We start from the raw sequence: 16,133 nt of genomic DNA, 5'->3' as shown, positions 1-16,133 counted from the left end.
TTTTGTTCATTCTTTCTTAGCTTAAATGGTTCTATTCTAATAGAGGAACTTTTTATTTGGGAAACCTTTCAGTTTTTTTCCTTTAACAATAATATGTTTTAACGATATATATAATTGGGCTCTTCTCTCAGGTGCTAAGTCAAGAGAGAGAGAGAGAGAGAGATAGATAGAGACGGAGGGAGAGAGAGGAGGATAAACGTTTCGTTCAAGCGGGTAACGTTGTTATCGTTTTTTGCTCTTCTCCCTAGTCTCTTTAGGGGAAGAAGGTAAACGTTTCTAGAGTTTTATTCTTGTTCTCAGACTTTATGCAGTGAGAGATTTTAAACGTAGTTTATTTGATCTAGTGTTTAATCTCTTTTCCAGCCACTGAATTATTTATCTTTCATTATGTTTTTCTGTTACATTGTAATACTGTTTTCGCAATTACTAACTTTTAATGAAGGATAGAATTGCGTATTTCAGGTACAAACCACTTAAAGTTTCGAGTTCAGTGAAATAAGTGCAAACAGAAAATCAAAAGTATAAAGTGATAAGCGCATAGTGTTACAGTGTTGCGTTCGAGGGTTCGTCTGTTCGTGCCAGTTGTTCGCCTAGTCTGGGACCTCTTACAAGCTCCCAAGCCCAGGGGAGAAGTAATGTCGAAGGACTTATGGGTTCAGCAGGCCTTGATCGACGAACAGACGTTTCCCTCCGTGGTTTCGGGTGTAACCAACTCACGTAGCCGACGTGATCACCCCACCCACACAAAGACGAGAGAGCCCATTTATTCCTCGTCTGCGGAAGAGGTTTCTCGCAGAAACCATGGACCAAATCTTGCAGCTTTTAAGTGCAAGTCGGTCCCTTCCGCGCAAGTCCAACTCCTAGGTGGTGCCATTAGCACTGGGTCAGTTCGGACTTGCTGCAGTACGACAACTGCACACCTCCCAGAGAGGCAAGGTGGTATCGCAGCAGACAGTAACTCCGTCTGTTGCCGCACCAGCTGTTTTAGACCCTCAGTTTTAACGGACAGTAGCTCCGTTTGTTGTTGTCTTTCTTAAACTCTAGTGGTCTATGCTGCTGACAATGCAGTCTCAGCTTGCGGTGTTGATGCAGGAGTTTCAGGCAGAGAAGGTTAACACACCTCCTCCTGCGAGCGCTCCTCCACCTCTACGCAGTCCAGCCTGCCAGACGTATGATGTTGAGGTTCCTCAAGCTACCTCCATGCGTGAGCTGCCGCATTGGGAGTTGCCAGATACCAGCTCTGTGCAGCAACCTCCACTTTCCTTGAGGCAGGAGCCTCTTGCCACACGGCAACCTCCTCAACACTTGAGGCAGGAGCCTTATGCTTTGCAGCAACCTCCTCTACCCTTGAGGTAGGAGCCTCTTGCGTTGCGACTACCTCCTCCATCCTCGAGGCAGCTACCTCTTGCGGTGCGACAACCTCCACCATCCTCGAGGCAGCAACCTCAACTCCACCTCTGCGCAGTCCACCCTGCCAGACGTATGATGTTGAGGTTCCTCAACCTACCTCCACGCGTGAGCTGCCGCCTTGGGAGTTGCCAGATACCAGCGCTATGCAGCAACTTCTTGCGTTGCGGCAACCTCCACCATCCTTGAGGCAGCAACCTCAACTCTTGCGGCAGCCACCTCCACTCTTGAGGCAAGAACCTCAACTCTTGAATGGGCTCTCGTGGCATGGTTGGTTTCGACCTGGCCTTTCATTAGAAGGGGCTAGCGTTCGATCCCTAGTATGAGGTAGAAATCTATTTCTATTTGAACACGATGTTGTGTTGATATTTATCCATATTGACTCATTAGGGGTAATTTGAATGAATTACTACCAATTGTGTCACGTGGTGGCCCGGGGAAATCTGGTAAAACTCGCTGGTAAAGAGACTGATGTCTCACCAGGTAAATCCTCGGACAGCTAGATTAGTGTCAGGTTCAGATTTCTTTAAAAAATCCTCCTCTACCCATGAGGCAGCCTCATGCTTATGAGGAGCCTCATGCTATGCGGCATCCTCCTCAAACCATGAGGCAAAAGCCTCATGCTATGCGGCAACCGCCTCAACCCATGAGGCAGGAGCCTCATACTATGCGGCATCCTCCTCAACGCATGCGGCATAAGCCTCATCCCTTGCAGCTTGAGCCTCATCCCATGCAGCATGAGTCTCATACCATGCAGCATGAGCCTCATCCCATGCAGCATGAGCCTCATCCCATGCAGCATAAGCCGCACGCCATGCAACATGCTCTGCTTACCTTACAGCATGCTCTACATACAGCATGCTCTGCATACCTTACCGCATGCTTCTCAGTCACACATCTTTGGTTGTTGCCAACTCACTAGACTGTCAAGCAGTTTCATAACGTTGCCTTCTAGTCTGCTGCTTTTGCACCAGTGAAACCCTCACTGAGAGAACTTAGCTTTTCTCGGATATGGTTCCTGTAGATGAGAAAGTGTTATTCTCCCTCCTTCTGATTTTCCCTTGAGGACTCTGTCATTTGGAGAGGAGCCTTTAGCTGCTTAGCCTCCTATGGACTTTTCTTTAAGCATAGCATGCTTCCAGGGAGGGTAATGGTTCCACTTCAGTCGCTAACCCCGTCTGTTACCACACCTGCTCCCATAGACCTTGAGCTGTGTTGCAAGACATGCAGTCCAAGCTTAGTCCTTGTTAGAGGATTTTTTTTTGTTTACGGAGTCAGTGTGTCACTGGGAAGACGTTCAACAACCAGCAGAAGTGTCTTGTTGTGACGCAGTGCGGCAACCTCAGCAACCCGATAAGGAGTTGTCTGTACGACCCAGACAGTCTAGACAGCTTCGGGTTGTCACTGTACTTCCTCGCTTCCCCATGGTTGACAGTTCACAGACTGTGCAGCAGTACCATGATCTTGTGTCCGGCTCCGTCAGACGACTAGCTTTTAAGAGCTCCCACAAGTCGTCGCTGTCTGGAGATTCTCAGATGGACTATGGATCTGACCAAGGAACTGGGCCTCCTGGTCAATTTTGAGGAGTCCCAGCTCGTCCCATCCCAGACCATTGTCTACCTGGGTATGGATCTTCAGAGTCGAGCTTTTCGGGCTTTTCCGTCGGCCCCAAAGATATACTAAGCCCTAGATTGCATCCAGAGCATGCTGAGAAGGAACCGATGCTCAGTCAGGTAGTGGATGAGTCTAACAGGGACACTTTCATCGCTGGCACTGTTCATCGAGTTAGGGAGACCCCACCTCCCCCCCTTCAGTATCATCTAACGGCTCACTGGATAAAGGACATGACGCTAGAGACGATCTCAGTTCCTGTTTCCGAAGAGAGGAGGTCTACTCTCACGTGGTGAAAGAACAGCTTTCTTCTCAAGGAAGTCTACCTTTGGCTGTTCAGAAACCCGACCGCCGTCTCTTCTCTGACGCATCAGACACGGGCTGGGGTGCGACTTTGGACGGACAGGAATGCTCGGGAACATGGAATCAGGAGCTAAGGACACTTCACATCTATTGCAAGGAGCTGTTGGCGGTTCATCTGACCTTGATAAACTTCAAGTCCCTCCAGCCTAACAAGGTGGTGGAGGTGGACTCTGACAACACCACAGCCTTGGCTTACATCTCCAAGCAGGGAGGGACTCATTCGTGGAAGTTGTTCTAGATCGCAAGGGACCTCCTCATCTGGTTAAAAGATCGAAAGCTCACGCTGGTAACGAGGTTCATTCAGGGCGATATGAATGTCATGGCAGATCGCCTTAGCCGGAAGGGTCAGGTCATCCCCACAGAGTGGACCCTTCACAAGAATGTTTGCAGCAGACTTTGGGCCCTGTGGGGTCAGCCAACCATAGATCTGTTCGCTACCTCGATAACCTAGAGGCTCCCGTTGTATTGTTCTCCGATTCCAGACCCAGCAGCAGTTCACGTGGATGCTTTTCTGCTGGATTGGTCCCATCTCGACCTGTATGCATTCCCGCCGTTCAAGATTGTCAACAGGGTACTTCAGAAGTTCGCCTCTCGCAAAGGGACACGGCTGATGTTGGTTGGCTCCGCTCTGGCCCGCGAGAGAATGGTTCATAGAGGTACTGCAATGGCTGGTCGACATTCCCAGGACTCTTCCTCTAGGAGTGGACCTTCTACGTCTACCTCACGTAAAGAAGGTACATCCAAACCTCCACGCTCTTCGTCTGACTGCCTTCAGACTTTCGAAAGACTCTCAAGAGCTAGGGGCTTTTCGAAGGAGGCAGCCAGAGCGATTGCCAGAGCAAGGAGGACATCCACTCTCAGAGTCTATCAGTCTAAAGGGGAAGTCTTCCGAAGCTGGTACAAGGCCAATGCAGTTTCCTCATCCAGTACCACTGTAACCCAGATTGCTGACTTCCTGTTACATCTAAGGAACGGAAGATCCCTTTCAGCTCCTACGATTAAGGGTTACAGAAGTATGTTGGCAGTGGTTTTCCGCCACAGAGGCTTGGATCTTTCCACCAACAAAGATCTACAGGACCTCCTTAGGTCTTTTAAGACCTCAAAGGAACGTCGGTTGTCCACTCCAGGCTGGAATCTAGACGTGGTCCTAAGGTTCCTTATGTCATCAAGATTTGAACCTCTCCAATCAGCCTCTTTTAAGGACCTCACATTAAAAACTCTTTTCCTCGTGTGCTTGACAACAGCTAAAAGAGTAAGTGAGATCCACGCCTTCAGCAGGAACATAGTTTTCACATCTGAAACGGCTACATGTTCCTTGCAGCTCGGTTTTTTGCTAAAACGAGCTTCCTTCACGTCCTTGGCCTAAGTCGTTCGAGATCCCAAGCCTGTCCAACTTGGTGGGGGACGAACTGGAGAGAGTACTTTGCCCAGTTAGAGCTCTTAGGTACTATCTAAAAAGGTCATAACCTTTACGAGGACAATCAGAAGCCTTATGGTGGGCTATCAAGAAGCCTTCTCTTCCAAGGTCTAAGAACTCAGTTTCTTACCTATTCAAGCTCCTGATTAGGAAAGCACATTCTCATCTGAAGGAAGAAGACCTTGCTTTAGACCTTGCTTTGCTGAAGGTAAGGACACATGAAGTGAGAGCTGTGGCTACTTCAGTGGCCCTCAAACAGAACCGTTCTCTGCAGAGTGTTATGGATGCAACCTATTGGAGAAGCAAGTCAGTGTTCGCATCATTCTATCTCAAAGATGTCCAGTCTCTTTACGAGAACTGCTACACCCTGGGACCATTCGTAGCAACGAATGCAGTAGTAGGCGGGGGCTCAGCCACTACATTCCCATAATCCCATAACCTTTTTAACCTTTCTCTTGAATACTTTTTATGGGTTGTACGGTCGGCTAAGAAGCCTTCCACATCCTTGTTGATTTGGCGGGTGGTCAATTCTTTCTTGAGAAGCGCCGAGGTTAAAGGCTGTGATGAGGTCCTTTAGTATGGGTTGCAGCCCTTTATACTTCAGCACCTAAGAGTCGTTCAGCATCCTAAGAGGACCGCTACGCTCAGTAAGAAAGACGTACTTAATAAAGGCAGAGTAATGGTTCAAGTCGTCTTCCTTACCAGGTACTTATTTATTTTATGTTATTTTTGAATAACTAATAAAATAAAATACGGGATACTTAGCTTCTGTGTTAACATGTATGCTGGTCTCCACCCACCACCCTGGGTGTGAATCAGCTACATGATTATCGGGTAAGATTAATATTGAAAAATGTTATTTTCATTAGTAAAATAAATTTTTGAATATACTTACCCGATAATCATGATTTAATTGACCCACCCTTCCTCCCCATAGAGAACCAGTGGACCGAGGAAAAAATTGAGGTGGTGTTGACAAGAAGTACTAGAGTACCTGACCACAGATGGCGCTGTGGTGTTCACCCCCACCTGTATAGCGATCGCTGGCGTATCCCGACCGTAGATTTCTGTCGGCAACAGAGTTGACAGCTACATGATTATCGGGTAAGTATATTCAAAAATTTATTTTACTAATGAAAATAACATGTTAAAACAGTGGTTCTTAACCTTGTTGGAGGTACTGAACCCCGCAAGTGTCATATGTACATTCATCGAACCCTTCATAGATGGAAATATATATGATATAGGTAAATGAAATAAAGAGGAAAAGAAAAAGAAAGTTACACCTAAATATATCATGATATATTTTAAATTCAAGACATTGGTATATATTGTATCAGTGCACAATATGAACCATGCATCATCATTTGCACACAGAATCCCTTGTGTTCAAAGAACAAAATCAACAATATGAAGCTCACACAAAAACATAATGAATCCTTATTGCAAATTAATCTTACATTTGCTGATGCCTTTCAGAGACAATTTCAGAAATCCGCTCCTTAACCTTGGCAAGTGCCACTCTCATAACATTTGTGTTGTGTTACCTCAGCCGAACCCCTGAGACTGCCTCACCGAACCCCTGGGGTTCGATCGAACACAGGTTAAGAACCACTGAGTTAAAAGGAAATCCAAATGAGTAGCCTTCTCCCCCTAGAGTAAAATTATTTAGCATTAGTTTATATCCTTTTATTCAATACAATATGGAAAACTGGAAACAAGTCCCATAATAACCTTTCATAAACTGCCAAAAATTGTTTTATGGCTATGCCTCATGAATCTTAGAAATAATTTTGGATGTCTTGGGAATTACATCATTACTAGCCGTTTAGAACTATAGATAAAGATTTAAACTAAATACTTTTTATATTATGGAAAAATTCAAATAGAATTAATGTGGTATCCCCTTAATCACCTACTCTTTCAACTTATAGGGTAAAATTCAAGAAAAGTTATTAGGTGGTATATAACCTCTTGTGAAGAGTATTCTCAAATACAGATGTTGAGTTTACAGATTACATTCATCAGGTATGTGTGTTATGATAGCCACAATGACCTCTTAACTTCTCTATTTCTTTAAAATATTGGAATCTTGACATAAAATATTGTATAAATTCTCCTTACAAAACAGGATTAAAACAAATCTGGTTATTGTGCAATAGTGTAAGCAACAGCCTCTGTCTTCCAACTAGTGAGGGTTCATATCCAACCTAGAGAGGAAGGAATGTCTTTCATTTAGTGAAAGAGAATTTAAGAAGTCACAGTGACTACAGTACTGTATTACAATAGGTTCACTTATTACAACATCAGAAAACATACTTGTTAGAGCTCGAGAGACAGAGAAAGTGAGTGAGAGTGAGTCAGGAGAGAGAATGAAGGAGGGTACCCTTTTGAGTGCCTTCCTCACCTCATCCCATTGCAGGGCAGCAAAGGCGACCGTGGCAGGCGAGGCAAACGAGGCCGTCAAGGGCAACCAGGTCCACCAGGGACATTCGGTGACCTGGGCCTTCCTGGCTGGCCGGTAAGTTGTGCCATTGGTGCTATGTTGCACCACTGGTATCATGGGCCCGTAATGGCTTCAATTTCCGTTCCCTTATGTTTGTCTCATGATTATGTGCAGTTACAACATTTCCACAGATACCTTTTGGAAATTGTGTACATTATACACCAAGACACCTGAAGATATTTTTCGCAATTCTAAATCTTTGAAATGAGACAGGTAACTTTGCTTTTTAGTTAAGGAGCCAAATTTTCTTAATGTCATATTAATTATTCAACTAATGCATGTTTCTTGGATATGTAATGTTAGGGTACAAACATTAATTAATTCTAGTGCCAAAATCATTCAGAGGGGAAAATGACATTTACTTACAATACAGTATTGTACAGTAGTACCTCATTTTATGGGTTTAATTTATTCCAGGAATGAGCACTTAACCTAAAAGGCTATTATTCTGAAACAATTTTTGCCTTAGGAAATAAAGGAAATTTGCTTGATGTGTTTCATAAGGCCATAAATAAACAAATATAGACACTCATTTTTGAAGGTTTGTAATGGAATTTAATAAACAGATTATATCCCCTAACATCAAAAATTAATATAGATTAATGATTTTTAATAATAAAAAAAAAAAAAAATAAAGAAATATTGACTTTTTTAACTAAGGAAACTCATGGCTAGCAGGAGGAGGAGGAGGAGGAGGAGGATGAGGTGGTGGTGGTTACTGTTTGGAAGGAAAATCTTCCATAAGCATTTCTGGTAAACTATTGGGAGTTCTCTCTCTAGAACGTCAGTCAGTATTACCAACAGAATCACTTTATTTATGCTTTATGGACACTTGGTTGTCTTTTTTTTTTTACACACTTACATTTCATTTTGATAAGGAACCGGTCCAGAGATGATTGCTTTTGCCTTTTCTTTAAAAATCACATGAACACCGTGCGTGTGTAGCTTATGGTTACGGTCTGACTGATTTGTCTAGATCTTGTTACTACTTGTCTACAAAAAAAGCGGATACAGAAGGAAAAGTTTTGTTCAAAGACCAATATGGTGCTCATAAGCCGATTAGAATTTTTATGTCTTTAAACCAGTTTTCTTGCATTGAGTCACTTGTAAACTGAGGTATTGCTGTACAGGTACTATGAAACTTGAATGCTGGGAAGAGTTTAGTAATTTGGTGTAAGACCTGCTATCAGAATATAAAATATTCTGATGTATTATATGAAAAAGGCTTGAAATTACTGCTGTATAGTTCTTGAATAAAATCAGGCTGCTCTTAAACTTAATTTAAGTGGTAGTCATTATAAAAAATACCTGCCTAGAAGTTATGTAGACTAACCTGTTTATGGGGACAATTATAGGTAATGGTTTAAAAATTTGATTCTTTATAATTAATAGAATGTTTGTTTTTGTCTCTCTTGTAGAATGTCACTGAATTTGTAAGTACAAAATTGTGTTTGATGATTGCTGTGTATCGCTGGATATTTTTGTTTCATATCCACATGTATGAAATAAGTTCTCATGTGTTTGTGCTGTTCCTTCGTGTACATAAATGTACTGTTCAATATCTGTAGTAAAGTATAGCAGATAAGAGAAAAAAAAAATGTGTCTAGTATGGACTATTCCGAAACTTGCAATTATTAGCTCACATAGATTTTAAACAACCTTCATACTCACATTTAAGAGCATCTAACTTGCATGAGAAAAGCAATTTAAGTCTTCTTACTGCATGCTCTATTATCAAGGGTTGATGCTTTGCTTCAAATTTTGCTGAATTTTACCTTAACCAAAAATCTTAACCCATTTTTTAAGAGGAATTATTTTGACACTTAATTATATTATCGTCTTTAGTATTAATCCTAAAATTTAGACATCTTTTAATGATACTTGTACTTTGCATTCCTTTAATTTCCTTCTTAGTCTAATCAATTTTTATTTTCTTAGGCTTCAATAGAATAAGTTATTAAGAATTTATACATTTAAAAATTAACTTGAATCAAAATGTTTAAACTTTTCAAATTCTCTGTTAACAGTTGCTGTTTTATTATTTTTTTTATCAAAATTGTAATTTTATTTAAGTTTACCTTGTTTTATGCCATTTTTCTGAATTTATGTTAATCAAATTCCCATTTAATTCTGTATCCTTTTATTTAATCATTCAATTTATTATTTCATGGGTTCTATATTCAATCTATCAGTTTACAGTACTTTATTATATTTTAATTTCTTTATTTAACAAGTCAATTTCTTGAGCTTATTATTTCTCAATTTTCCTGACGCAAGCTTTTTTTATGCAGGGGCTCCCAGGGAGACCAGGTCCACCGGGTAATCCTGGCACCCCAGGGATAGGAATCAAAGGGGAACCTGGAGAACCTGGACCTCCAGGACCTCCGGCACCATCTACAGGAGGATTTTTTAATGGTATCCTTGTAAGTACAGAACCTCGATGCCTGTATTGAAAAAATTCTTTGGCTGATCTCTAATAGTCAGAGACAAATACCGTAGTAAGTGATAGAAAATAGTTTAATACTTCAATAATTATCAATTCTTTAATGGCCATGCAATTAATTAGTTTTATTCTTTTTTAATGGTATCCTTGTAAGTACAGATTCTCGATGCCTGTATTCTAAAAAATTTTTGGCTGATCTCTAAAAGTCGGAGACAAATACCGTACTAAGTGATAGAAAATAGTTTAATCCTTCAAGAATTATTATTTCTTTAATTACCGCATAATTGATTAGTGTTGTTCATTTCCATTACCAAGTTCCTGGGCACTAGCAAGTAACTGCAATATTTTTTTTCACATCACTATAACAACCATAATATTTGAGCTATAACATTCATTTTGGTATTGTTTTGTTTCTAAATGGCTATATTTTATGACAATAATCAGAATGGCAATAGAACATGTTTATCTATACTACATTTTGAGGTTTATGGGCAAAATAAAAATTATACTTATGCTTGAAAAAATATTCATTAAAAAAAAAAAAAAATTATACAGAAATAGATACTGTATGAATTTGAGAATTGTTGTAATTTGTTCCTGAATGAATTTTGTATAATGATCAAAGGCATATAACCTATTCTTATTAAAGTAAAGAGAAAAAGGCCGACTACGGCCTTTACTGCATGGACAGCCGATATGGAAGTTGATTCATTATTCCAGATCCATAGCAATGTACTGTAGTTCAGCTAAGGCTCTATGACTATAATAGAGCTATTTTTTGCTTAGACATAAAATTTGAATTTTTAAAGAAAATTTGAAAAAAATATCTATTTGGGTATGTATATTATATCCATCGGTTGTCTGGGGGTAAAGACTTTCAGAACCTACTGTATATCATGTTCATCAGTCATCAGAGTTAATGGATGACGATTTCGTATATTTTTCCGTCTTTTCTTTTGATTGTTTGTAAACTAAACAAGATACATTTATCTTTGCATTTTAGTCTCAGGAAATATAAGTGAATCTTTAAAATTCATATAATGCTCTTTCCTAGCAGATACAAACTTCTGAGTCATTTATGTGGGTTTACTCCTAAGTTGATTTGTTATGAAAAGAAAAAGTGCCTAACTGGCAACGTTTTATGCTTACCAGCCATATCTTCACACTGGGTTAGACAGAAGCTGACTTATTCTCCTTTTAGTCGCTGTCATCGACGGTTTTCCCACTCTATGATCATGACCACACTGGTTTACATAGTGCCCTTTTTCTTTCTCACTGCTTTCTCTTTTCAGTGTGCATTGTGAATAGGAGTGCTTTTTCATGTACTTTAATAGGTAATATGCAGTCTTGTTCAGGGTTTCATGGGTGCCCACGTGGAACCTTCATGAGCCAGGTTTAGGTAGATCCGCACCCATTATGCCTAAACTGCCGTGGTAAACAGTAACCTTTGGATTTACAGCGTGATTTTTACAGAGAGAGTCTGCCCTTTCAGTGGGAGGCGTATCGTTCCCGCCGCAAAAAGAAGGCTAAGAGAGATAGATCTTCCACTTCTTCCTTTCTCGACTGCAAGAAACTGAAGCCTCTTCATGCGACCCACGATCTCTCCCACTCCGATCCTTCTTTACCGTAGTTCCTTGTAAATCCGGTAACTGAAGATGATGAACATAATAAAATTTTTCAATATTAAACTTACCCGATAATCATGTAGCTGTCAACTCTGTTGCCCGACAGAATTCTATGGAGGGATACGCCAGCTATCACAATACTAGAAGGGGGTGTACTTACCAGCGCCACCTGTGGCCAGGTACTCAAGTACTTCTTGTTGACACCTCCTCAATTATTCCTCTGTCGTGCTTCTGACAAGACGTTCTGGGATACGCTTATGTTCTTGGAGTATTTTCACGACTTTGGTGAAGTATTTCTCTTTGATTTCGGCTGTCGCTTTACTGGAAACTTCTATTTTAGCTTAGTTAGCTTTTGGAATTAATTTGATTAATTTTGGTGACGAAGAGAGTATGAACTCTCGTTCACCTTTCAATGGCCGACCCTTCCCTTAGACGGAACTGTTGGTGTCTAAGAGAGTTTAGACTCTCTTTCTTAATTTTGCTTAACAAAAGTTATAGATTTATTTTATATCTCTCCGCCTCTTATAGGCCTCTTCGATTAACTTCCTTTTATTATAAACTTATTAAAATTAATTTTTATATTTGTTTATATTCGACCTTCCTAATAGTAGGCGGTCTTTTCTTGGTACCGAAGTTAATTATCGTGAGCCCGTCATTTCGGTTTTACCTGTTAACATATTATGCTATTTTAAGGTCTTGAAAGAATTTCTTTGATAGTCTCGTACTTTTTCAAAGTTGAACTAACGTTTTGTTTGTCTCGGCAGTTGTTGACGTTCAGAACGTTTCAACTTTCACTCTATCGTTACGATAGAGAAAGAATGTTCACGGTTTCACATTGCAGTAAGAGTAACCGTGTCTAGCGTTTTGTTCATTCTTTCTTAACTTAATGGTTTTGATCCTAATAAGGAACTTTTCTTTTTGGGAAATATTTCAGTTTTTTTCCTTTAACAATAATATGTTTTAACGATATATATGATTGGGCTCTTCTCTCAGGTTCTAAGTCAAGAGAGAGAGAGAGAGAGAGAGAGATAGAGACGGAGGGAGAAAGAGGATAAACGTTTCCCTCAAGCCTGCCAGGCGTACGAGTAACGTCGTTATCGTTTTGCTCTTATCCCTAGTCTCTTTAGGGGAAGAAACTAAACGTTTCTAGAGTGATCTAGTGTTTAGTCTCTTTCCAGCCACTGAATTTTCTTTCATTAGATTTTTCTGTTACATTGTAATTCTGTTTTCGCAATTACTAACTTTTGAGAAGGATAGAATTGCGTGTTTCAGGTACAAACCACTTAAAGTTTCGAGTTCAGTGAAATAAGTGCAAACAGAAATCAAAGTGATAAGTGATTAGCGCAAAGTATGTCAGTGTTATGCGTGAGGGTACTTTTGTGCGCGCCAGTCGTCCTCCCAGTCCGGGACCTCTTGCAAGCTCCCAAGCCCAGGGGAGAAGCAATGTCGAAGGGCAAAGGGTTCGGCAGGCCTTGATCGGCGCACAGAAGTATCCTCGGTGGTTGTGGGCGTGTCTTACCGAGACCGTCACTCCCACCCGCAGACGATTGAGCCCTTATTTTGCTCGTCTGCAGAAGAGATTTAGAGGAGAAAATAAAGTAACGCTGGTCTCAGGTCTCAAGACCTCTTAAACGTAAAGTCCAGACCTATGCCAGACGTACGAAGTAAAGTTCAACAACCCGGATGCAGTCATTGGGTTAGCTCTGACTCTCCTCAGTCATCAGTTTGTCGGGCTGAGAGTGCGCCTACACTCCCCCCGCCTATGCTCGCTCCGCCTGATCACAGTACCACCTGCCAGGCGTACGATGTTGTGGACTCTACTACAGTCCATGCAAGCACAGCTTTCGGACCTGATGCGTGAGTGTCGTGCTGAGAGTGTTGCACCTCCTCCTCCTCCTGCACCGGTGGTGCACCAACCGCCTGCACCCGTTCAGCCTGTGCTGCACCCGCCTGCACCGGTGGTGCACCAACCGGCTGCACCCGTTCAGCCTGTGCTGCACCCGCCTGCACTCGCTGCACCCAGTCGCAGCACCATCTGCCAGGCGTACGATGTTGTGGACTCTACTACAGTCCATGCAAGCACAGCTTTCGGACCTGTTGCGTGAGTGTCGGGCTGAGAGTGTTGCACCTCCACCTGCACCCTTTCAGCCTGTGCTCAACCCGCCTGCACTCGCTGCACCCAGTCGCAGCACCATCTGCCAGGCGTACGATGTTGTGGACTCTACTACAGTCCATGCAAGCACAGCTTTCGGACCTGTTGCGTGAGTGTCGGGCTGAGAGTGTTGCACCTCCACCTGCACCCTTTCAGCCTGTGCTCAACCCGCCTGCACTCGCTGCACCCAGTCGCAGCACCATCTGCCAGGCGTACGATGTTGTGGACTCTACTACAGTCCATGCAAGCACAGCTTTCGGACCTGTTGCGTGAGTGTCGGGCTGAGAGTGTTGCACCTCCACCTGCACCCGTTCAGCCTGTGCTCAACCCGCCTGCACTCGCTGCACCCAGTCGCAGCACCATCTGCCAGGCGTACGATGTTGAACCTCTTTCTGTGTTCGCTGTTCCCAGTGTTGTTCAGCCTCAGCCTTCTTTAAGGCAACCTTCGGTTTTGGATCAGGAGGATTACTCCACTCTTCCTCCTCCTCCCCTGGCTGCTCCACCGGTGGTGCAACTCTCGGTGGAGGTACAACCTCTTCCACCTGTGAGTCAGTCTCCTCAGCTGCTGCACCGAGCTCAACCCGTGCACCCTGATCCTGCGCCTCAGACACCTCTGCTTGCGGGAACTTTACCTTGTTCTGCGCAACCTCGGTCTCTTCACGCTCCACTCATACCACAGGAACAGGAACTTTCTGCACCTTCCACTGTTGTTGTTCCAGCTCGTTCTGACTCTGCTGTTCAGCATACCTTACCTCCATTTTCAAACCATGGCAAAAATATGAATCATGAGTTATGAATGTAAGGTAAACATTATGTTGATTTTTAAACCCCATGCAAGCATGCATAAAGCACTCTAGCACTGGTCATGGAATTTCTGAGAAATGTTAAACGCCATGCACACGCTCTGCTTTCCTTACAGCAGGCTCTGCTTACAGCAGGCTCTGCTTACTACATGCTCAGCATTCAGCATGCTCTGCATTCAGCATGCTCTGCATACAACATGCTCTGCATACAGCATGCTCTGCATTCAGCATGCTCTGCATACAACATGCTCTACATACAGCATGCTCTGCATACAGCATACTCTGCATTCATCATGCTCTGCATACCTTACCGCATGCTTCTCAACATATCTTGGGTTGTTGCCAACTCACTAGACTGTCAAGCAGTTTCATAACGTTGCCTTCTAGTCTGCTGCTTTTGCACCAGTGAACCCTCACTCAGAGAACTTAGCTTTTCTAGGATAAGGTCCCTGTAGATGAGAAAGTTCTTTTCTCCCTCCTTCTGATATTCCCTTGAGGACTCTGTCATTTGGAGGGAGCCTTTAGCTGCATAACCTCTTATGGACTTTTATTTAAGCATAACATGCTTACAGGGAAGGTAATGGTTCCACTTCAGCCGCTAATCCCGTCTGTTACCACACCTGCTCCCATAGACCTTGAGCTGTGTTGCATGACATGCAGTCCAAGCTTAGTCCTTGTTAGAGGATTTTTTGTTTACGGAGTCAATGTGTCACGGGGAAGACGTTCAACAACCAACAGAAGGGACTTGTTGTGACGCAGTGCGGCAACCTCAGCAACCCGTTAAGGAGTTGTCTGTACGACCCAGATAGTCTAGACAGATTCGGGTTGTCACTGTACTTCCTCGCTTGCCCATGATTGACAGTTTACAGACTGTGCAGCAGTATCATGATCTTGTGTCCGGCTCCGTCAGACGACTGGCTTTTAAGAGCTCCCACAAGTCGTCGCTGTCTGGAGATTTTCAAATGGACTATGGATCTGACCAAGGAACTGGGCCTCCTGGTCAATTTTGAGGAGTCTCAGCTCGTTCCATCCCAGACCATTGTTTCCTTGGGTATGGATCTTCAGAGTCAAGCTTTTCGGACTTGTCCGTCGGCCCCAAGGATCTTCCAAGCCCTAGAATGCATCCAGAGCATGCTGAGAAGGAACCGATGCTTAGTCAGGCAGGGGATGAGTCTAACAGGGACACTTTCATCGCTGGCCCTGTTCATCGAGTTAGGGAGACTCCACCTCCGCCCCCTTCAGTATCATCTAGCTGCTCACTGGATAAAGGACATGACGCTAGAGACGGGCTCAGTTCCTGTTTCCGAAGAGATGAGGTCTACTCTAACGTGGTGGAAGAACAGCATTCTTCTCAAGGAAGGTCTACCTTTGGCTGTTCAGACCCCCGACCACCGTCTCTTCTCGGACGCATCGGACACGGGCTGGGGTGCGACACTGGACGGACAGGAATGCTCGGGAACATGGAATCAGGAGCAAAGGACACTTCACATCTATTGCAAGGAGTTGTTGGCAGTTCATCTGGCCTTGATAAACTTCAAGTCCCTCCAGCTTAACAAGGCGGTGGAGGTGAACTCCGACTACACCACAGCCTTGGCTTACATCTCCAAGCAGAGAGGGACTCATTCGAGGAAGTTGTTCAAGATCGCAAGGGACCTCCTCATTTGGTCAAAGATCGAAAGCTCACGCTGGTAACGAGGCTCATTCAGGGCGATATGAATGTCATGGCAGATCGCCTCAGCCGTAAGGGTCAGGTCTTCCCCACAGAGTGGACCCTTCACAAGAATGTTTGCAGCAGACTTTGGGCCC

General features: G+C 43.2%; 1 protein-coding gene across 1 annotated transcript in view; it reads left to right on the top strand.

Annotated features, from left to right (window-relative positions):
• The window catches only part of LOC137642344 (collagen alpha-1(XVIII) chain-like), a 137,844-nt gene that overhangs the window by 78,040 nt on the left and 43,671 nt on the right, over positions 1-16,133 (top strand). Inside the window, exons 15-16 of the mRNA XM_068374838.1 lie at positions 7,221-7,319; positions 9,596-9,727. Of these exons, the coding sequence (XP_068230939.1) occupies positions 7,221-7,319; positions 9,596-9,727 (231 nt within the window). The remainder of the gene's footprint in view (positions 1-7,220; positions 7,320-9,595; positions 9,728-16,133) is intronic.

Source organism: Palaemon carinicauda, chromosome 6 (genome assembly GCF_036898095.1).
Source record: "Palaemon carinicauda isolate YSFRI2023 chromosome 6, ASM3689809v2, whole genome shotgun sequence".
Lineage (NCBI taxonomy): Eukaryota > Metazoa > Arthropoda > Malacostraca > Decapoda > Palaemonidae > Palaemon > Palaemon carinicauda.
The sequence above is the reverse complement of the archived record's forward strand: the minus strand, read 5'-3'. Positions and strand labels throughout refer to the sequence as shown.